General features: G+C 38.7%; 1 protein-coding gene across 1 annotated transcript in view; it reads right to left on the minus strand.

The window, feature by feature from the left end:
* Positions 1–3,159: 3,159 nt before the first annotated feature.
* Frg1 (FSHD region gene 1) overlaps positions 3,160–23,119 on the minus strand; it is a 29,195-nt gene continuing 9,235 nt past the window's right edge. Inside the window, exons 3-9 of the mRNA XM_070016341.1 lie at positions 18,950–19,075; positions 18,067–18,124; positions 14,362–14,476; positions 12,619–12,723; positions 6,867–6,958; positions 4,865–4,975; positions 3,160–3,271 (exon numbers count right to left, since the gene is read on the minus strand). Coding sequence (XP_069872442.1) covers positions 3,235–3,271; positions 4,865–4,975; positions 6,867–6,958; positions 12,619–12,723; positions 14,362–14,476; positions 18,067–18,124; positions 18,950–19,075 — 644 coding nt within the window. The 3' untranslated portion in view covers positions 3,160–3,234. The remainder of the gene's footprint in view (positions 3,272–4,864; positions 4,976–6,866; positions 6,959–12,618; positions 12,724–14,361; positions 14,477–18,066; positions 18,125–18,949; positions 19,076–23,119) is intronic.

Below are 23,119 nucleotides of genomic sequence, written 5' to 3' on the forward strand. Positions count from 1 at the left end.
AAACAAAACAAAGAAACAAACACAAAAAAAAGATCTATTAGAAATTCTAGAAGTAAAAATATGATGTATGGTTTCAAAAACTGCCAGATGCACTTAACGTTTAGAGATGTTGAGTTAATAAACTTGAAGATCAATTTACATTATCTAACCTGAAAAATGAGTACTTTTTCTTACATTCATGCTTTTACTTTATGTAAGTTTTACTAAGGTCTTGAACCTGGCACCTGATGTTGTCACTTACTAGTATTCTACCAACTGAGCCAGACCATCAACCCATCCTTAGCTTTTTTGCTGAAGGCTGGTGTTCTACCAATTGAGCCACAGGTCTGCTTTATCTTTTTGGTGGTTATTTGTAGAGTCTTATAGACTTTCCTAACCATGATGGCTTCGAACCACCGTCCTCAGATCTCAGCCTTCTAAGTAGTTAGGATTACAGGTGTTAGCTACCAGCATATGGCTGCGATTTTATCTTGTTAATATTAGTAACACTAGTAATTCAGAGGAATACTCAACCAGACTAACTTGATTTGTTTAAATAAATGTTCTCACGATAACCTCATGGAGATGAAAAATGTGGGACCAGATGTTTAGATGGATTTTACTTTTAATTCTTGGGATTAATTCCTAGACCTTATACATCTAAGGCTACCTTTATTTTTTTTATTTTTATTATTTTTTTTGGTCCAGTCGTGGGGCCTGAACTCTGGGCCTGGGCACTGTACCTCAGCTCTTCAGCTCAAGGCCAGCGCTCTACCACTGAGCCACCTTCCCAGCCCCTGACTTCAATGGTATAAAGTGCCATGACAACCAGTGGAGTACTTGTTAAATCTGCTGTCTTCCTTCATGAGTATATTAACTTAGTAAGGGGAGACAATGCATATTTTCATTCTGTATCTCCTTGTTAGGACATGTAATTTATGCCATCCACTGAAATAAAGGCAGGAGATAGGGGAATTTGAGGCTGAGGTGATAAAGGCCCAAGAACATACAGGAATGGAGGCAGAAGGGAAATCATTCAGTAGGCAGGCAGGTTAGTTACCAAGATAATGTTTGGCATAAAGATGCTAACTAAGGGCAGTCTTTGTCAAAGAGTGGTCATGTTGCTTGCTTTTCTGAACTACCTGGAATATCTGTTAAAATGCAGGTTTTTGCCGGGTACTAGTGGCTCACGCCTGTAATCTAAGCTTCTCAGAAGGCTGAGATCTGAAGATCATGGTTCAAAGCCAGCCTAGGCAAGACAGTCTGTGAGACTCTTATTTCCCATTTAATCACAGAAAAAGGCAAAGTGGCTCTGTAGCTCAAGTGGTAGAGTAACTAGCCTTGAGCAAAAGCTCAGGGGCAATACCCAGGCCCTAAGTTTAGGACTGGCATGCACACATGCACACAGTGCAGGTTTGGGGCCCCATCCTACACTAGCTAAGTCCGAATATCTAATGATAATTCTTATAAATCAGTACTTGAAACTGACAGGTGTCCTGATTTTAACCAATAGAAATTTGAACTATTGTTCAAGTTGCAGCTTCAGGAGCTAGCAAAAGGAAGGACTAATCAAGGTCCCTTTAGCAATTTTCGTATCATCGCAACTGTTGGCATATTATCATTGGACAATTTCTTATTGTAGAGGGGCTGTCTGGTGTGGGCAGAATATTTAGCAGCATCTGTAGACTCTTCCACTGTCTCTTAATTGTTTCAAAGAAAAATGTCTCCCACATCCCCTAGCAAGCAAAATAGCCTGAACTTAGAATCAGCACCATTGATTTGAGGATTCTAGTATAAGCACATTCCCAGCCTAAGGATCAGAAGCTGGAGAATACATTCTGGTCATGGAGAAATAGGAATGTTAAGGCTAGACCTCTAGCAAGAGCTCCTAGTAATAACCCTAATTTGGTGACAAATGGAATATAAAGGGTAGAATCGGCAGTATACACCATTTTTTTTTTTTTTTTTGGGTCTGGTTGTGGGGCCTGAACTCTGGGCCTGGGTGCTGTCCCTCAGCTTTTCAGCTCAAGGCTAGCGCTCTGCCACTTGAGCCACAGTGCCACTTCCGGCTTTTTTTTCTGTTTGCTTATGTGGTGCTGAGGAATCGAACCCAAGGCCTCATGCATATAAGGCAAGTGCTCTACCACTGAGCCACCTTCCCAGCCCCAATCGGCAGTATACACTTAACCTTAGTCGTGCCATGCATTCAGCGTGAACTTTCAGAAGTATTCAGATGTCAGAACGAACTTCAGCCCTGAATCACAATTTCCTATGATGAAATCCAGACATCTGATAACCTACATTTAGAACATTCTCTACAATCAGATAACATCCTGAATACCACATTTAGGAACTCAGAAAGACAGGCCTCAGAAAATGCTTAGTGTCTGAATTTATTTGGTAGTTCCCATCCCACACATGAGGATGAATCACATACATATCCAATTTGACTAAACTGTCCTAATTAATGAACTCCTCTAATATTACTCTTCCACTTCTGTTGAGCCTATTTGCTCTTTCATAGTTTTTCCTTTTCATCTCACTGCCTAGAAGATGACTGTTCCTATATAGCCCCCATATTTTTATCTTTTGTCGGTTGTGGGGCTTAAACTCTAGCCCTGGGTGCTCTCCCTGAGCGCTTCAGTTCAAGGTGACACTCTACCACTTGAGCCACAGAGCCACTTACTGGAGATAAGAGTCTCACAGACTTTTCCTGCCAGGGCTGGCTTAGAACCACGATCCTCAGATCTCAGCCTCCTGAATAGCTAGGATTACAGCCACTGGTGCCTTGTTAGCCCCCATATTCTTAAGAGTTATTTGAATTGTCTGTGATTTAGGCACTATTTAAGAGGGAGGATGGGTGGTATAACTTAGTAATAGGGTGCTTATCTAACAAGAGCAAATCCTGGGTTCCATCCTGAGTGCAAACAAAACTAAGAGAGACAATCAAAGCTTTGTTGATTGTTTGACTGAAGAGTTTCTAACTTCCCTCTAAATATACCATGGATTGTGTTGAGTGAACAGAGACTACTGAGCAACAAGATAAAATCTAGGAGTCTACTGGAATCATCAGTTTCTGACGAGACCTTCCACAACAGGTAATCAAAAAACGAAAAATGAATCCATAAAGAATCCTGATAAATCTTGATTTAAGCAATAATTCCACATTAACCCAAGAACTCTGTAAAAGGAGATCCACCAAATACTTTATTCAGAAAAAAAAAAAACAAAGGGAAAAAAAAACAAATATCCTCTTCATTTGCAGTATCTATCAGCTTTCAATTTGGCTCTCCTATTTAAGACAAATAAAAATTAATTAATTTAGAATATACCATACATAGTCATCTGCTACAAAATAAGAAACATATTTAGAAATTATGTTTTCGTTTGATTATTACATTACCAGTTAAACATTTTATTAAACTTAAAATGCCCAAAATTTCATTATTTTTTTAACTTAATCTACTTAAAAATCAATGTATATTTTAATGTCATTTTTTGAATTTTTAATACTTCAATAGGATACACATTTGAACAACTTTCTAATCTGGTAACTGTCATACAAAGATAATGTTAAACCAATATAATTTTTTTTTTTTGGTCAGTTGTGGGGCTTGAACTCTAGGCCTAGGTGCTGTCCCTGAACTATCTTTAGCTCACTTCCCATTTACTGGTGGTTAACTGGAGAAAAAGAGTCTCACTAACTTTCCTGCCTGGGCTGAGGCTGGCTTTGACTCGATCCTCAGATCTGAGCCTCCTGAGTATCTAGGATTACAGGCATGAGCCACCAGCGCCCAGCAGTACATTTCTTTTTGAACAATGTTACCTCCTCCCTCATTTTCTCCAGCTTCCTCCTACCGCGCCCAGCAGTACATTTCTTTTTGAACAATGTTACCTCCTCCCTCATTTTCTCCAGCTTCCTCCTACCCCCCAGCTCCAAGCTGAAAAGTTAGGTCTTTTCTAGGTAATATTACCACACAAATACAACAGAAGTGAAGACAAAAATCTAAATACTACAGTAATACTAAATACTACGGAGGCTGGGCGCCAGTGGCTTACACCTGGAATTCTAGCTACTTGGAAGACTAAGATATGAGGATGAAGGTTTGAAGCCAGCTAGGGCAGGAAGTTCCTTGTCTCTCTTGTCTACAATTAGCCACAAAAAGCTGAGTGGTAGAGTGGTAGTTTTGAGCATAAAAACTCAGGGATAGTGCCCAGGGCCAGATTCAAGCCCCAGGAAGAGAGAGAGAGAGAGAGAGAGAGAGAGAGAGAGAGAGAGAGGAGAGAGGAGAGAGAGAGAGAGAGAGAGAGAGAGAGAGAGAGAGAGAGAGAGAGAGAGAGAGAGAGAGAGAGAGAGAGAGAGGTGGCTGAGATCTGAGGATGGAGGTTCTAAGCCAGCCTAGGCAGGTAAGTCCAAGAGACTCTTATCTCCAACTAACCACCAAAAAGCTAAAGTAGATCTGTGGTTCAGGTGAAAGAGTGCTAGCCTTAAGCAAAAAAAGCAAAGAACAGCAATCAGGTCCTGAGTTCAAGCCCCAGTGTGAACACACATAATAAGAACACAGTTTTTGTTGTTGTTGGTGGTGGTGGTCATGGGTTTTGAATTCTGGGCCTGGGCACTGTCCCTCAGCTCTTCAGCTCAAAGCTAGCGCTCTACCACTTGAGCCACAGCGGCACTTCTGGTTTTCTGGTGGTTTACTGGAGATTCGAGTCTCACGGACTCTCCTGCCCAGGCTGGCTTAGAATCATGATCCTCACATCTTAGACTCCTGAGTAGCTAGGATTACAGGTGTGAGCCACCGGGACTGGCAGAACACAGATTTACACATGATTTTAGTTGTTTGTATTGCCCAAAACAGTTGGTATTATGTAAATATATATTTACCTGTCCAGAAGTGTCTCATGCAAAAACCCATCTTTCCGAGCCTTTTTAAGAATTTTATTATCTTCTTTACTTATTTTAAGTTTATGATCTTGGAAGCTCTGAAATTTCTTTCTGTAAAGAAAATATCTTCATTCATATATGGTATATAACATGTGAACACCGTTATATGTTACAGACTGTGATAGACAATTTGCTCCAGGAAAGTTAGAATGAATTTGTGACTTTAAATGAACATCATTATTCCACAATACTGTGAAATTCCGGAAATTATGTAACCACTTAATCACAATTAAAAAAAAAAAAAAGAACCTTGGGGAAGGGAGGGGGGGGATGGTAGGGGGAAAACAATGGAGGGGGTAACAATGTTCAAGAGGAAGTGTACTCAATACCTCACTCATGTAACTGTAACTCTCTGTATAGTATCTTTACAATAAAAAAAAAAAAGAAAAATATCTTACCCTGGGGGGGAGGGGAGGGCGGGGAGGATTGGGGGGGGCGGGGGGGGGGAGGATGGGAAGGGGAAACAAAGGAGGAGGCTACAATGCTTGGTAAGAAATGTACTCATTATCTTGCCCATGTAATTGTAACCCCTCTGTACAGTATTTTCACAATAAAAAAAAAGAAAAATATCTTAACCTTTAATTTTATTCATTTATTTTTGTCGGTTGTGGGTGTAAGGAAACACCCACCTTGAAGACCTAATCTCCACTCTTAAATGCAGCACCTGTACAGGTGAGGCACCTCCCACTTTCGGCCCCTGACTATATAAAAGGGGCCTCCAAGGAGCCAGACAGTGCCACTTAGTCCCTTTCCTCATGAGAACTTGGCCTTGTCAGCTCTCCTGGCAATAAGTCTTCTCTTCTACTTGACTTCTGTCCATGTGGTCTTTTGGGTTACTTTCTTTGGGGTTACTTTCTGCCTATGTTATTTTTCCATTCAGTGGGGCTTGAACTCTGGGCCTGGGGGCTGTCCCTCAGTCTTTGGCTCAAAACAAGGGCTCTACCACTTGAGCCACAACGCTACTTTCATTTTCCTAAGTGGTTTATTGGCAATAAAGAGTCTCAGGGACTTGTGCATGAGCCAACAGCCCAGCAAGTAAGTGTGTGTGTGTGTGTTAGCTATATACACACTCTCTTTGATAATTTACATCTTTTCAATTACAAAATGACATTAAGATTACAGGCATGAGCCAACAGTCCAGCAAGGTGTGTGTGTGTGTGTGTGTGTGTGTGTGTGTGTGTGTGTGTGTGTGTGTGTGTGTGTGTGTGTGTGTGTGTGTGTGTGTGTGTGTGTGTGTGTGTGTGTGTGTGCTACATACACACTCTTTCTTTGATAATTTACACCTTTTCCATTGTGTGTGTGTGTGTGTGTGTGTGTGTGTGTGTGTGTGTTGGCTACATACACACTCTTTGATAATTTACACCTTTTCCATTACAAAATTACATTGTGTGTGTGTGTGATGGCTACATACACACTCTTTCTTTGATAATTTACACCTTTCCAATTACAAATGACATTTTGACCCATCAAGACAGCTGTTGCTTTGGTAGCTCTAAAAAGCCCCATTCTAGCAGGAAATGCTGGCTGAAGTCCTATGTACTGAACATGAATACAGCTTGGTTGACCAAGTATGGCAATTAAAAAAATTATTTTTATTTGTTTGTCAGTCCTGGGGCTTGAGCCTTTCTGTGCTCAAGGCTAGCATTCTACCACTTGAGCCATGGCACCACTTCCAGCCTTTTCTGTTTGGGTAATACTGAGGAATTGAACCCAGGGTTTCATGCATGCTTGGAAAGCACTTTACCAAATTCCCAGCCCCCAAATATAACAATTTTAAGACAAGACTAAGGGACTAGCTCTAAGATAGGAAAATGAGGAAAACAAAATTTGAAGAAAAGAAACAGTGTAATGCTTTGTCCAAGAGTATCTAATAGGCTTCCTCTTTGTTTGTTGTAAAAAGTACTTCACTATAAATATGAGTCTAAAGGAGAAGATTACATACACATAATTGATTTCACACTGCTTCACATTTCCTTTGTCTTCTTCTGGGATGTCATCTTTTTTCTTTGTTTCTCTCTCAGCACAGGACCTAATCTGGATATGGGAGATGAGACCCGGACAGGTTATGTATTTTTTTCCCCTCTTCATTCTACTTGTTAAGCAAGAACATTCTATGTGATCTCTTTTAAATAAAAAAGAAAAATTAACTTAGAAATTGATTTAGAAAAAGGTACTGGACATTTTTATTTCACTTATAACTTATATAAAGAATTGCCATTGTTTATATAAAAAAACACTTAAAAATCATTTGAAAAACATTAGTGATCAGACCCTAGTAAGTAATTATGCAACAATTTAGCTAGTGGAACATGTATTGGGTGGGGGGTGGTCAGATCAAGGTGAGGGGTAACACTGATCAAGATGCATTGTACTCACAAACTGACATGTTGAATTGAAACTCCTTTGTACAACTACTTAAGGATAATAAACCAACAAATAAATAAATTCAGTTATTTTAATTTTGGCCTTAAAGTAAACACACTTGGATCAAACTATCTCTGTTCATTGTATCATTTAGAGAACTTAAACAGATAGCTATTTTATTTAGTACAGCTATTTTTATCAAATACATTAAAACTTGTAGCATAACAGACTCTGTTTTTACTTAGTTGTTATTCATCTTCTAAAAATCTTATGTGTAACCTCTTTTAAGTTTTGGCAGAAAGCTGGGTGCTGGTGGCTCACGCTTATAATCCTAGCTACTCAGGAGGCTGAGATCTGAGGATCATGGTTCAAAACCAGTCTCCAGCCCAGGCAGGAAAGTCTGTGAGACTCTTATCTTCAATACACCACTCAGAAAATGGGAAGTGGCTCAGTGGCTCAAGTGGTAGAGCACTAGCCTTGAGCTGAAGAGCTGAGGGACAGAGCCCAGGCACAGAGTTCAAACCCCATAATGGACACAAAAAGAAGTTTTTGCAGGTATTTACTATCATGTTCCAAAAATTAACTGATTGTGATATAGCAATTAGGATCAGTCATGGTTCTAGCAATTTGTAATCTGAAAAATCATGTGTCTCAATGATCTCTGAGGCCCAGATTCCATTTCTAAGACTAGTTAAAATGTAATGACCGATATTTGTCAATTCCATAAATGTGTCAGAAGAATTGGAAACTTGCTGGCTAGGTCCTAGAATAGCACAACTTTTGCTGAGAGGGACCTGTGTACTGGTGGATAAGGCCAAGACATAGATGTTGCTGACTGACACAGCCTATCAGAGCCTTCAATGTAATGGCATAGAGAAGTCACTGACAATTGTTCAGAGATTTCTGGTACTTGACTAAAGAGGCTCAGGAAACTTCATATGAAAGCTACTTTATACGCAAGTGTTTTCTTTGTAGAAGTGCAAATGAAATGTAGACTGCTAATATTGTAAATGGGTATAGAAATATAACAATGAAATCGCCTTTTGGGGCTGGGAAGGTGGCTCAGTGGTAGAGCGCCTGCCTTGCATGCATGAGGCCCTGGGTTTGATTCCTCAGCACCACATAAGCAAAAAAGAAAAAGCCAGAAGTGGCGCTGTGGCTCAAGTGGTAGAGCACTAGCCTTGAGCTGAAGAGCTGAGGGACAGCGCCCACGGCCAGAGTTTAGGCCCCATGACCAGACCCCCAACCCCCCCCAAAAGAAATCCCCGTTTGTTTAACTAATGTAAGCTAATAAAAAAGAATGCAATATAAATGAAAAAATAATTTAAATATGACAATAAAACTAACCAGCATTTTTCTCATGGCCTGTATAATGAAAAGCAGTGTGTTATAAAATATAGAAGCTTCTGTAGTTGGGCCAGGGTACACACCTTGTGTCTACTATATATGCATGGTTTTTAATTTTACCTTTTGTTTACATTTTATTAGTGTATCTTAATTGAACAAAATAAGACATTTCATTATGAAATTTTCACATATGTATCTTCTGTACCATACTCAGATGAGTGACTTTCACAAAAGTAACTTATTAAACAGGTGAGACTATATGGAGAGTCAAAGACTGTTTATAACATTAAGCTAATAATAGTTACCTCACTGGAATTAGAAATGACAATATATATTATCAAGTTTAAGAGTGAGTATAACTAGTTAGTTCAGTGTTTAATTGAAAGACATTATGACTATCATTTTCTTTTCAAAATACTAGAAAATGTCCAAATATTAGCTAGGTATCACTGGAAATTTATATAATTAGATAGAATATTGTCAATATTAGAATATCTATCTAGATGATATTAAAAAATCAAGGGGAGGACTGGGAATATAGCTTAGTTGTAGAGTGCTTGCCTACCATGCACGAAGCCCTGGGTTTGATTCCTCAGTACCAAATAAACAGAAAAAGCCATAAGTGGTGCTGTGGCTCAAGTGGTAGAGTACTAGCCTTGAGTAAAAAGCTCAGGGACAGTGCCCTGGCCCTAAGTTCAAGCCCTAGAACTGGAAAAAAAAAAAAAAAGGGGGGGGGGATGGATTTTATAATTTAAAAAACATTCAGCCTTCATCAAGTCCAGTTAACTACCTGATTTGGGTAAGTTACCTTGCAGTTGAGAACTTCACCTTATTAATATAAAAGTGTCTACAATTTTTAAAATCAAGTAAAAGAAATTAAGAGTACCTTTCTTGGATTAAGGAACTCATATTTCCGACCTAGTGACAGATATGAAATTAAAAACTAAACAATTGTTTTATGTAGTTTATATGTCTCTTCATGGAAAGGTGTGTACTTATTCATAAAAAGAGAAGTAACAAATTGAGGGTTAAAAATCCTAGAAAGTTTGCTCTTACATCTATGGTTTGTACCAGGATGCTTAGATACCATACGTACAACTAACAAGCAAACAAAACCACCTAGTAGCTTTCTGCGTGTGCGCATGTGCGTGCCAGTACTAGATGGGGCCTTTCATGTTTGCTTGGCTTGTTTCATCAAAGCTGGTACTCTACCACTTGAGCTACCTTCTACTTCCATAATTAGAGGTAAGTCTTGAGGATTTGTCTGCTCAGGCTGGTTTTGGACCAAGATTCCAAGATCTCAGCATCTTGAGTAGCTAGGATTACAGGCATAAGCCACTGGCACTCAGTTCTTAAGTTACTTTGTATTCATGTTGGTAGGAGTATAATTTATCAAAACCTCCATATAAGACAATTTGGTAGCACCTAGTAAAATCACAAATGCACAAGCCTCTTCCCCATTAATTCTGCTTTTGTGAATTTGTCTTCAGATATACTTGCACATCTATGAAACAGTACAGATTCAAATGTGCTACAATAATTTTTAAAGACAAAGGACAGGAAACAACCTATATATCCAGCCATATAGAGTCCAAGTAAATAAATTAAGATATACACTAAATTGAAATATGTAACATATTTTTTTTTTTTTGTCTGTCGTGGGGCTTGAACTCTGGGCCTGGGCGCTTTCTCTCAGCTCTTCAGCTCAAAGCGAGCACTCTACCACTTGAGCTACAGCGCCACTTCCGGTTTTGTGGTAGTTTATTGGAGATAGGAGTCTCACAGTCTCTCCTGCCCGGGCTGGCTTTGAACCGCGATCCTCAGATCTCAGCCCCCTGAGTAGCTAGGATTACAGGCGTGAGCCACCAGCGCCCGGCTTGAAATATGTAATATTTAAAAGGGATCTGGGCATGTGTGTCATAAATGTGTCATCTCAGCTAATGAGAAGACAGAGCCAGGATTCAGGACAACCTGGACAAAATGGGTACCCCCCCCCCAACATCTTTCATTCTTTTTTGTTTTTTGGTCGGTCGTGGGGCTTGAGTCACAGCGCCACTTCCGGTTTTCGAGTTGTTTATTGGAGATAAAGAGTCTCACGAACTTTCCTGCCCAGGCTGGCTTTGAACCGTGATTCTGAGATCTCAGCCTCCTGAGTAGCTAGGATTACGAGCGTGAGCCACCGGCGCCCGGCCCCCCAACATCTTAAAAAGAAAATACAAAGAGGCTAGGAGCATGGTTCAAGTGGCTGAGTCTTGCCAAGCATGCATCAGGCACTGGGTTCAATGATATTGTTTCTTTTGTATGTTCTTCCCCCTATGGTATGTCCCCTGTTGTCACTGTATTTGATTTTGGTATCCTGGTATTGCACATACCTTTATTTGAATTGGGGAAGAGAAGGGAAACAACAGAATGGTGAAACACAGGATAAATAGGGAACCAATGCAACAGCAATATACATAATATGGTGGAAATGATTTTTACAACTTGGGGGGGGGATGGGTGGGAGAGATGGAAATTAGGAGAAAAATAAGGGAAGTGGTAACAAGTTTGACAAGAAATGTACTTATTACCTTACTTATACAACTGTAACTCCTCTGTATATCACCTTGACAATTAAAAGAAAAAAGCCAGGCACTGGTGGCTCATGCCTATAATCCTAGCTACTCAGGATGCTGAGATCTGAGGATCGTGGTTCAAACAGCTCAGGTAGGAAAGTTGGTAAGACTCTTATCTCCAAAAAAAAAAACACCAGAAAACTGGAAGTGGCACTGTAGCTCAAGTAGTAGAGCATTCGCCTTGAGCTGAAGAGCTGAGGGACAGCACCCAGGCCCAGAGTTCAAGTCCCATTTCCAACAAAGAGAAGAGAGAGAGAGAGAGAGAGAGAGAGAGAGAGAGAGAGAGAGAGAGAGAGAGAGAGAGAGAGAGAGAGAGAGAGGAGGAGGAGGAAAACTTAGTGGAGAGGTACAACATTAAGGAAAAAGAAAATTAAAAAATATTCTAATATTTATAAGGAAATTTTAGGAAGTTATTTAAAAAACAAAAAGCTACGTACTGGTGGCTCATGCCTGTAATCCTACCTACTCAGGAGGCTGCAATCTGAGGACCATGATTAAAAGTCAGCCTGGGCAGGAAAGCCTATGAAACTCTTATCTCCAATAAACTACTCAAAAAAGCCAGAAGTGATGCAGTGGTTCAAGTGGTAGAGTGTTCACTTTTAGCAAAAGAAGCTCAGGGACAGTGCCCAGGCTTAGAGTTTAGGCCCCAGGACTGGGAAAATAAACAACAGAAAAAACAAAAACAAAAGAAAAGAAACTCCAAACTAGGGGAGAAATAGGAACATATCAGAAAACATAGATGAAAAACATGCAGGGTATATCTATCTATCTATCTATCTATCTATCTATCTATCTATCTATCTATCTATCTATCTATATTTTTTCATGTACTTAGTTTAAACATTTTTCTACAATATGCTATGTTCTAAAAATTAAAATTTAGAATGTAGGAAAGGCTTTAAAAGCTCATGAAGCTACACAGAAAATGCTACATCAATAAATGGAGGAAAGAGTAAGGCAGCTCTACTTCTCAACCACACTGTGCAATCAGCTCTCAGTTATTGTTTTAAAAAAATCAAAGTGTGTTCATTTATCTGTCTGGGAGGGAAATAGGGAGGACACAGAAATGGAGAGACAAAGGATGAACAAATACAGCAGTGGTACTCACTAGACACTACGTTGAAAATGCAACTTGTGGGTGGGCATGGGAAAGAAAAACTGGGAGAAAGTAAGGGAAGGGGTGACACTGTCCAAAAAGAATGTATACATTACCTGACTTATGAAACTGTAACCCCTCTGTATTATAATAGCAATTTAAAAAAAACCCAAAAAAGTGTGGAGTATCACATTATAAAAAGTAATTAGAATTTTAAAATGATTAATGTTTTAAGTGACATATATCATCCTGCAAGGAAATGTCATGATTACCTTTATCATTTCTTCTTCCCCTGCTGTTTTACTCTTTGCTTCTATATCACCTGCTTCATTGCATCTAATAAAGCAGCTATTTGAGGCTAATAATGCCATTTTCCCCTAAAAAACAAATAACAAAAAAGAGGGCTATGAAAATACCTGCATGCATTTTTTCCAGTTGGTAAAATCCAGAGGAATTTATAATAAACCTGGGAAATACAAGAACATGAAGAAAAGAGAACCTAAGCCACTATATCTTACTACCCAAACATCAAAATATCAAAATAATTTTTTGTATATTTTTCTAATACAATTTCTTTTTCTAAAAGATTTATATAGCTTATTTAGTTTAGTTTAATACTGGTTTAAAGACAAGAAAAAGTATGACAATGAAAAGCACTGGTAAAGTGCTTTCCTAAAAAGTAAAACTCAAGGGGCTGGGAATGCATGAGGCCCTGGGTTCGATTCCTCAGCACCACATAAGCAAAAAGAAAAGAAAAGCCGGAAGTGGCTCTGTGGCTCACGTGGTAAGAGTGCTAGCCTTGAGCAGAAGAGCTGAGGGACAGCGCCCAGGCCCAGAGTTCAGGTCCCAGACCCCCCCCCCCCAAAAAAAAAAGTAAAACTCAAGAGTGGTAGGTCAAATCTGTATTATCAGCTTCTTGGAAAACAGGGCCTGGGAGGACCTCTCAAGCTAATTCTGGCAAAATATTTGGGAGACTTGATCTCAACCAATAGCTGAGTGTGGTGGTAAAAATGCCTGTCATTATAACTATGCATGTGGGAAGTATAATTAGGAGAATCACTGCTTAGGCCTGCTTGTATGAAAGTTGAGACTATTCAAAATTAAGCAAAAAGGCTTGGTGGTATGGTTCAAACAGTAGACTACATGCCTAACAAGCAAAAAGCCCTGACTTCAAACCCTAACAAATAAATAAATAACAATAAAAACTGCCTAATATATAAAAATTTAACAAACCATTAGTGTTGTAAGTAAAAGCCAGTCTTCGGTGGCTCTGAACTTAAGAATTAATATCTGGAGGACTTTATTTTTATTTTTTGTCGGTTGTGGGGCCTGAACTCTGGGCCTGGCCGCTGTCCCTCAGCTCTTCAGCTCAAAGATAGCACTCTACCACTTGAGCCACAGCGCCACTTCTAGCTTTTTCTGCTTAGGTGGTGCTGAGGAAGCGAACCCAGGGCCTTATGCATGCAAGGCAACCACTCTACCACTGAGCCACCTTCCCAGCCCCTATCTGGAGGACTTTTGTGCATGGAATGCTATATTCTTTTAGGTGATTCTTTAAGTTTATTAAACAACCATTAAAGGTAGATGTTTTATACTGATTTCTAAACATGGGTAGATTCTCTACTACTTTTGAGTCATAGGCCCAGCCCTATACTTACTCCTATTAAATAACACATTGAAAACTAATCTTGTGGGCTGGGAAGTTGGCTCAATGATAAGAGTGCTTGCCTTGCATGCATGAGGCCCTGGGTTCGATTCCTCAGTACCACATAAGCAGAAAAAGCTAGAAGTGGCACTGTGGCTCAAGTGGTAGAGCACTAGCCTTGAGCTGAAGAGCTGAGGGACACCACCCAGGCCCAGAGTTCAGGCCTCACAACTGACAAAAAAAAAAAGAAGAAAAAAAGAAAGCTAATCTTGTGCATTATACATTATACATTTGACTAAGAAAACATGCTTTTTATTGACTACTTAAGATTGTTAGACTGACTGGAAGCTTTTACAATAGTAGCACTTACATCCTGAAAGACTGGTTCCCACTGTTCTCTTGGTCCAATTGCATCTGAACGCCCAACAACAAGTCCATCTGAATTTATACCAAGGTATTTTCCATAGCCAGATTTTAGGGCAATTCTTTAGATTAATAAGATAGATGTTAAAAAATTAGAAACAACATTAAATGTAGAACATCAACAGTATGTGTGTTATGTGTGTATGTATCTCTAGGTGTATTGGGTATATGTTACTAAATATATTTAGTATTCTAAACTCAAATATGGCTAGTTGTTGCCATCTTTGACACTGTAGTTCTATGCAGACAGTATATATTTTGCTTTTTTTCTAGTGCTGGTGTTGGGACTTGAACCTAGGTCCTGGGCATACTGTTCCTAAACAATTTTTCCTCAATGTTAGCACTATACAACTTGACCCAAAGCTCCACTTCTAGCTTTTTATTGTTAACTGGAGATAAGAGTGTCTCAGACTTTTCCTGTCTGGGCTGGCTTTGAACAGTGACCCTTAGATCTCATACTCCTGAGTAACTAAGATTATAGGCATGAGACAGTGGCACTCGGCTTTATATTTGCTTTTTAATATAAACATTGTATCTTATATATAATATACATCTATATCACAAAGCAAACATTTTTCAAATGTGTTAAGTCTTCATGAATCCTTTTAATAGATGCACATTTTCTATTATAGTTATATTAAAATTTACTTTTTCTAACATTATACAAAATCCCATTGATTTCTTATTTATCTTTAGAAGACACTCCTAGAAAAGGAAATCATTGAACTGAAGGGTATTAACTCTCCCCCCCCCCCCCCCCCCCCCAGTCCTTGGGCTTGAACTCAGGGCCTAGGCACTGTCCCTGAGCTTTTTGTTTTCTGTTGGTCATGGGGCTTGAACTCTGGGTCTGGACACTGTTCCTCAGCTCTTTAGCTCAAGGTGAGCACTCTACCACTTGAGCCACAGTGCCACTTTCAGTTTTCTGGTAGGTTACTGGAGATAAGAGTCTCTCTGGACTTTCCTGCCCAGGTGGGCTTTGAACAGTGATCCTGAGATCTCAGCCTCCTGAGTAGCTAGGATTACAGGCCTGAGACGCCAGTGCCGGCTTTTTTTTTTTTTTTTTTTTTTTGGCTTAAGGCTAGAACTCTAGCCACAGTACCACATCCAGCCTTTTCTGTTTATGTGGTACTGAGGAATTGAATTCAGGGCTTCATTCTTGCTAGGCAAGCACTCTATCACTAAGCCATATTCCCACCCCCTCAACTTTTTTTTTTTTTTTTTAAAGGTATTACTACATGGTCCAAGCTGGCCTACAATGAAGCCACAGAGGTCAGCTAGAATGATACCAACATTATTATTGTTGTTGTTATTATTATTTTGCCAGTTGTGGGGCTTGAACTCAGGGACCAGGCTCTGTCTCTAAGTTCTTTGGTTCAGGGCTAGTGCTCTATACCACTTTGAGCCACAGCTCCACTTCCAATTTTCAGGTAGTTAATAGGAGAGAAGAGTCTCATGCACTTTCCTGCTTGGGCTGGCTTCAAACCAGGATCCTCAGATCTCATCCTCCTTAATAGTTAGGACTATAGGCGTGAGCCATCAGCACTCAGCTTGTTATCAACTTTAAAGCTATTACACGTACTCAAACTGCTTTTCAGAAAAAACTGAAAGTAACATATTCTCATCCCAATTTATGGAAGGTATGTTTAGTGCTGGGGATGGATGGAACCAGGAACTATGCATTTTGGATAAACATTCGGCTACTGAGTTAAACCCTAAGCCAGACAATGTTTTAAAATCATGGATATCTTAAGAACACTCACCCCAAAATATTCAGAAATATGGTATGGGAAAAATATTATTTCATTTACCATTATAACTATTTAGTGAAAATGACAATCAAATATCTCTTTTTTTTTTTTCCTGAGACAGGATTTTGTTCCATAGCCTGGCTGACTTGTACTCGTTATGCAACCAATGGTAGTCTCAAATTTACAATCCTCCTTCCTCAGCCTGGGATTATAGGTGGTATCTAGGCTTGGTTCACCAAGCATGTCTTTACTGGGGCTTGAACTCAGGGCCTGGGTGTTGTCCCTTAGATTCTTTTACTCAAGGCTGGCACTCTACCATTTGAGTCACAGATCCACTTCCAATATATAATATTGGGAGGAATCATAAGCCATACACCATACTTTATACAGGTTGAGTATCTTTAATCTCAAAACTGGAACACTTCAAAATCCAAAACTTTTTTTTTCTTTTCTTTTATTCCCATCCCTTCCCATTGTCCCCCCACCTCCTGCCCCACCAAAGTTGTAAAGTTCGTTTTTTGACATAACGACTTAAAATCCAAAACTTTTTAAGTATACACATAAAACCACACAGAATATTCCACATCTGATTTCATGTGATGACAGATCCTAGCCAAAATGTAGTCAAAGTAAAAAATTGTATAAGATTATCTTTAGCCTATGTATAAAAGTTATATAAAACAAAAATGAATTTGGTTATTATTATTTGTGTGTCCCCACCAAGATATCTTAGCAGGAATGTATAAATATTCCAAAACCCAATCAGAAATCCATATTAGTTTTTGTCCCAAGCATTTTGAATATGGGATATTCATACTGTATCTTATTGGGAACAGAAATAACACATATTAAAAAAATTACAAAAGCTACTTTACAAAACTGTTTTGCTCATAGGTCCCATGGTTTCCCTTATTTGTAATATCTAGTATATGTATGAGTCAAGCGGAAAAGGTCAGATAATGTGATGTCAGGAAAATGAACCCTTAGATATGTATTTTAATGTTTTTTTTCTTTCATGCATGTGTTTCTAACGCATTTATAAGATTATCTCTTTGTTGCTTTGTATGTCCCTCCCCCACAGTATAACCCCTGCTTTCACTATATTTGATGTCAGTATAACTTGTGGAGGAGATGGGGAAAAACCAGTTGTTTAAGGATACAGGTGGACCTGTTGCAACAATGAGAAGTACAAGTTATCATGTCCAAAACGAGCTTTACAACGTCGGTGGGGGGGGGGGGGAAGAAGGATTGGGATTGGGGGGGAAGGGGGAGCCTGGGAAGGGATGTGAAGGGTAAACAAAGGAGGAGGCTGCAATGCTTGGTAAGAAATGTACGCATTATCCTGCCCATGTAATTGTAACTCCTCTGTACAGTATGTTCACAAATTAAATTAAATTAAATTAAAAAAAAAACAAAAAAAAACTGTTTTGCTTCTTAAATTTACTTTGTAGAAGTTTTTTTTTTTTTTGAGATTGGGTTTGGCCTATTAAGGGTAGTAGTCTTTGAACTCTGATTCTCCTACGTCATCCTGCTAGATGCTGGATCACAGTTGTATATCATGCTATATCTAGCTAACTAGAATTTTTTAAATGAACGAAATTCAATTTAAGCTGGGCACTGGTGGCTCATGCCTGTAATCCTAGCTACTTAGGAGGCTGAGATCTGAGGGGTGCCATTTGAAGCCAGTGCAGAAAAGCCCGGGAGACTCTTACCCCCAATTAACTACCAAAAAAAGTGCTAGAAGTGGAGCTGTGGCTCAAGTGGTAGAATACTCGCCTTACATGCAAAAGCTTAGGGATAGTGCCTAGGCTCTGAGTTCAAACCCCAAGTCCAGCACAAACACATATACATATACACACAAACACAAAAGAAAAAGAAAATAAATTTAAAAAGTTATTGATTACCTGGAATCAGACAATTTGACAGCAGTAAACTGCTCAGGAGGGCTAGGACCTTCATCAACTACAGGAAAAAATTGGAAAAATCTTGATGACTCTTATAAATATATATGTAAAGGTATTCTACTTTAAAATAGGTATTTTTCCCCCTTATACAATTAAATTTAAGAAGATTAAGATATCTGACACAATTATAACAATACAGTATTCATAATAAGGTTTGATTATATTACATGGCTAATTTTACATTATTTCCAAACAAAACTTGTAAGCTGGAATGACACTTAGTCATATCCAAAACATTTCTCTTTGTGATTTAGGATTTTTTCTTTTTGAGATCAGGTCTTGCCATGTAGTCTAAGCTAGCTCCTAACTAGCTATGTTGTTAGGCTGGTCTTAAATTCCTGATCCTTTGCCTCCATCTCCCAAGTGATGGAATAAACAAATAATTGAATATTTGAAATACTAAATGCTTCTATTTATTCAAGGGATGACCATTCTGACCAAACCGATACTCCTTTTTACCTTCTAATTACTTCAGAACTCATTAGTGCTTCTCCTGAGTTAGACAATGAGAAAACTTGTACCCGTGTTACTTCTGGCAAAGGTCTGAAGAAAACAGAAACTCAAGTTTCTGACTCAGTAAGTTTCTCTTTTTTCATTCTACTGAATGAGATCTGAACTTCCTGAGTAACTAGGAGTACAGGCATGAACCACCCAGCACCTGGCTTAATAACTGGTTTAAAGAAGGAAAAAAGTAGAAAGGCCTGATGCAATAATTCCTTTTGGAATGTACTTGAGGCTAATTAGAATTTGGCTGCTATGCATGAACATTATTAAAGGCACTTTACAGGGCCTCTCCCATGTGTTGTTTCCATCAGATACAAACCTTCTTTATGTGGTGCTCCCAGTGTAAAAAGACCATTGTCAAGTGCATGAATATAGGTTCCTTTATCCATTTCAATGGCAATGGTTCCAGAAATTTCACCAAAGTTGGATACTGTCCACCAGATGCCTAAAAAAGAAAATAAGTATCTATATTTTTTATTTAAAATTTGCTCGTTTTATCACTACTATAACTTATTTTAAAAAGCTTTTATTTTGCAGTTTTAAGAAATAACAAGAGGCCTCTTTTTGCCCTTTTTTTACTTTCTCCTAATGAAAGATCGTATATAAGTATTATACATTGTCAAAGCTAGGAAACTGATACTGCTGCAATCTATGACTTAGAGTTCAACAATTACACATTTCTTTGTTTGCAGAGGTACACTGAGGTGATTACCAGAGACAAGATTACATTCTCTTTAAAACATGCAAAGATACAAAAACTGATGAACAGAATAGTTTCTCTCATTCCAGACCCTATCTATCCATCCATGTACCCTTTCCAGAATCAATGTCTATTATAAACTGTTTAAGTGAGCTTCAGAAAAGTACTTTCCAGCACATATATCAGTCCTACTTTTTCCTAAGTAGATACCTGAACCTGTAGCTAATATCAGATCCTATATATGCTAATTTTTCCCTATACACATATACTTATGATAAAACTTCACTTATAAATTAGGCACAAGGGCTAGGAATGTGGCTTGGTGGTAGAGTGCTTGCCTAGCATGCATGAAGCCCTGAATTAAATTCCTCAGTACCACATAAACAGAAAAAGCTGGAAGTGGCACTGTGGCTCGAGTGGTAGAGTCCTGACCTTGAGCAAAAGTAGCTCAAGGACAGTGCCAAGGCCTTGTGTTCAAGTCCCAGGACTGGCAAAAATAAAATAACATAAATATATATAAATTAGGCACAACAAGAGAATATTAAATAATACACATAAGTAAAATTAATGGATGTGGTCTCTCTTAACATAACATGCTTTTTATCTTTTTACTTAAAGGAAGTACTTTATAGCTTCTTTTTGGCATATCCAAATTACTCTTGTACTTTGGGACTATTATTAAGTAAAAGAACTAACACTGTAATAATATCACAGCATCTGATTTTATAATTCAATTGGCTACATGACTGAAACAGGTGAGTATATAATGGACAAAGGGACAATTCACATTCAGCTTGAAGAATGGGAGTTTTGATCATGCTACACAGATAATGCATACTTTTAAAACACATTGCTGATTTCTAGAAATTTTCAATTTAATATTTTCAGACCACAGCTGGCTACAGGTAACGAAGTCTGTAAAGGGACAATGTAAAAGTAAGTTACTGTAAACTATGATTTTTTTTTTGGGGGGGGGGGGTCTGGTCATAGGGCCTGAACTCTGGGCTTGGGCGCTGTCCCTCAGCTCTTCAGCTCAAGGCTAGCACTCTACCACTTGAGCCACAGCACCACTTCCGGCTTTTTTCTTTTTGTTTATGTGGTGCTGAGGAATCGAACCCAGGGCCTCAGGCATGCAAGGCAAGCACTCTACCACTGAGCCACCTTCCCAGCCCAACTATGATTTTTTTAAACTATGATTTTAGATGAGAAATAAAATGAGCAGGGTGCAGGTCTACGAACACTCATGTTTAATCAAAAGGTTCAACTGATTTAGCAATCACTTAAAACTTGTATTTTAACAGACAAAAGGTCTCAAATCTTCACTCAAATTGTAGATTACCAAGAATAAAATACAACCAATCATTAACTATATATAGATAATATTAAGGAACTCTTGTGTTAATTCTGCAAGATCTGATAATAGCATACTTGTATAAAAAAATAAGTAAAGGGCTGGGAAGGTAGCTCAGTGGTAGAGCACTTGCCTTGCATGCCTGAGGCTCTGGGTTCGATTCCTCAACACCACATAAGCAAAAAGAAAAAAGCCGGAAGTGGCGCTGTGGCTCAAGTGGTAGAGCACTAGCCTTGAGCTGAAGAGCTGAGGGACAGCGCCCAGGCCCGGAGTACAAGCCCCACAACTGGACCCCCCCAAAAAATTGTGGATACAAAAAATAAGTAAAAAGGGAATGAGACCCTGACATATCACAGTAACTACAAGTTATATAAAATTTTCTAGAAACAAATATGGTTCATGTATATATAACTTTGTACAACCAGAAAAAATTATATATAATTACTGTAATTACTAATAATGAAGAGAATGTATATATGATTAGTTTAATTTTTAATAATTTAATAATAATAATGATAATAATATTATAATGTAACTCATAACTGAGCTAAATTATTAATTGAATTATTCAAGTTCTATATTAGTTTGGAAATTTTCATTATGAAAGTTTTCTAAAAACTTGAGTTTATACTATACAAGACTTCCTATTAAATATGTTAGGTCTATAGTTATTAAAGTATTAGTAAAATTTTAGCTATTATGAACTACAATTAACAAAATGTATCAGGACCTAAAGGAAGTTTTGTAAATTGAAGGGATGAGTGGGATTGGGAGTGACAAGAGAGAATAGAATGGGTGATATTAAGATGTGGTGTACTCACAAATTAACATGTTGAATTGAAAACTTTTTGTATACTACTTAAAGATAATACAAAAGCTAAAATAAAGAGAGACAATAGAAAAAAAGGCAAATTGGATTTCACAAAAATTAACAACTTTAGATACAGGATGACCCATTGTAACAATGAGATGTACAAGACAGTATGTTGAAAACGAACTTTACAACTTTGGTGGGGGGGGGGGGGAGAGGAGGGAGGAAAGGGAGGCATTGGGGAGGTAGAGAGGAAAGGGATGGTAGGGGATATAAAGGAGGGTGTAACAATGCTCAATAAGAAACAGACTCATTACCTTGCTCATGTAACTGTAACCCCTCTATACAGTATCTTTACAATAAAAATATATATTAAAAAACGAACAACTTTAGTGCATCAGAGACTTGGAAATCACATACATGGCAAGGGATTAACATCCAGTACATGTAGGACATTCCAAAAAAACCCACATTTAAAAGTGGGATAAAAACATGAATGCCCATAAAAAAGATGCTTAACATCACTAGACATTAGGGAAATGCAAATCAAAACCACAATGAAAAAGAAAGTAAAAAAATATTGTACATGCAACTATGTGGTACCTAAAAAGTGTGTTTAATTAAAGCTAGAATTTTATGTTAAAAAAAAGATGCCTCTTCACACCCATTAGGATTATTGTAATAGAACAAAATAAAGCAAAACAGAAAAAGAGTTTTGGTAAGGATGTAGAGAAATTGAAATCCCATTTATGCACTGCTGGTGGAAATGTAAAATGCTATGTATAGCCTCTACAGAAAATGTGTGATAGTCAACAAACAAACTGATAGAGCAGCAGTTCTTCTGAATATATAACCAGAAGCATTATAAGCAGCGATAGCTCCAGCTCTGATGCAGCTGGTAGGGAAGGAGGCTGGGAAGGAGAAGCTGACGCCTGCTTACCAGGTAAGATGGGTAGCCTCTGCAATGGAGTGTAAACCTTGTTTCTGGACAAATTCATACCTCCCTCAAGCCTTAAACCATCTTGTTAGGAGGGCTTTCTGCTTGAGACTGAGGTACAGGAGGATCAGATTACGTGAGGTGGGTGCAAGCAAACGCAAACCAGGCAGGCATTAAGATATAAAGAGGATTTGGGGAAAAAAAGAACTTGTCATCCATCAGTGTCTTTAGTGATACCCAGCCATTGTCTTGGAGGCTGAGAACCACCAGAGGTGGATTGCAAGAGGAAGCGTTGTGTTTTCTTCCCAGTGGGAGCAACTACAACTTTACTGCCCAAGGGTCATTTCAGAAAGCAAAAGATCTAGCTTCCCCTCACAGAGCTCCAATCACAATGATTCCTTTATCTTTATCTTTGCCATCAACCAGGGAAGGCCTGGAAAGTAAGGAACATCTGTTGATGAGAGGGGCTGGGACATCCAGCCAGGGTCCAGGTGGCAAACTGCCATCAGAGATGAACACAGAGAAGGAGAGTTATAGGGAAAGTTACTCAGAGAGGGAGAGTTAACAGGGCCCCAAAGTTGGCAGCCCCACCCAGCCACTTCATTACAGCAGGCCATTTGAAAAAACAAAGGACCTAGCAAGCAGGAGGTAGACAGTTCAGATTAGACGACTAAGACTCTAGGAGGCTGA

This window comes from Dipodomys merriami, unplaced genomic scaffold, assembly GCF_024711535.1.
Source record: "Dipodomys merriami isolate MVZ:Mamm:240054 unplaced genomic scaffold, mDipMer1.0.p SCAF_12, whole genome shotgun sequence".
In the NCBI taxonomy this organism is placed as follows: domain Eukaryota; kingdom Metazoa; phylum Chordata; class Mammalia; order Rodentia; family Heteromyidae; genus Dipodomys; species Dipodomys merriami.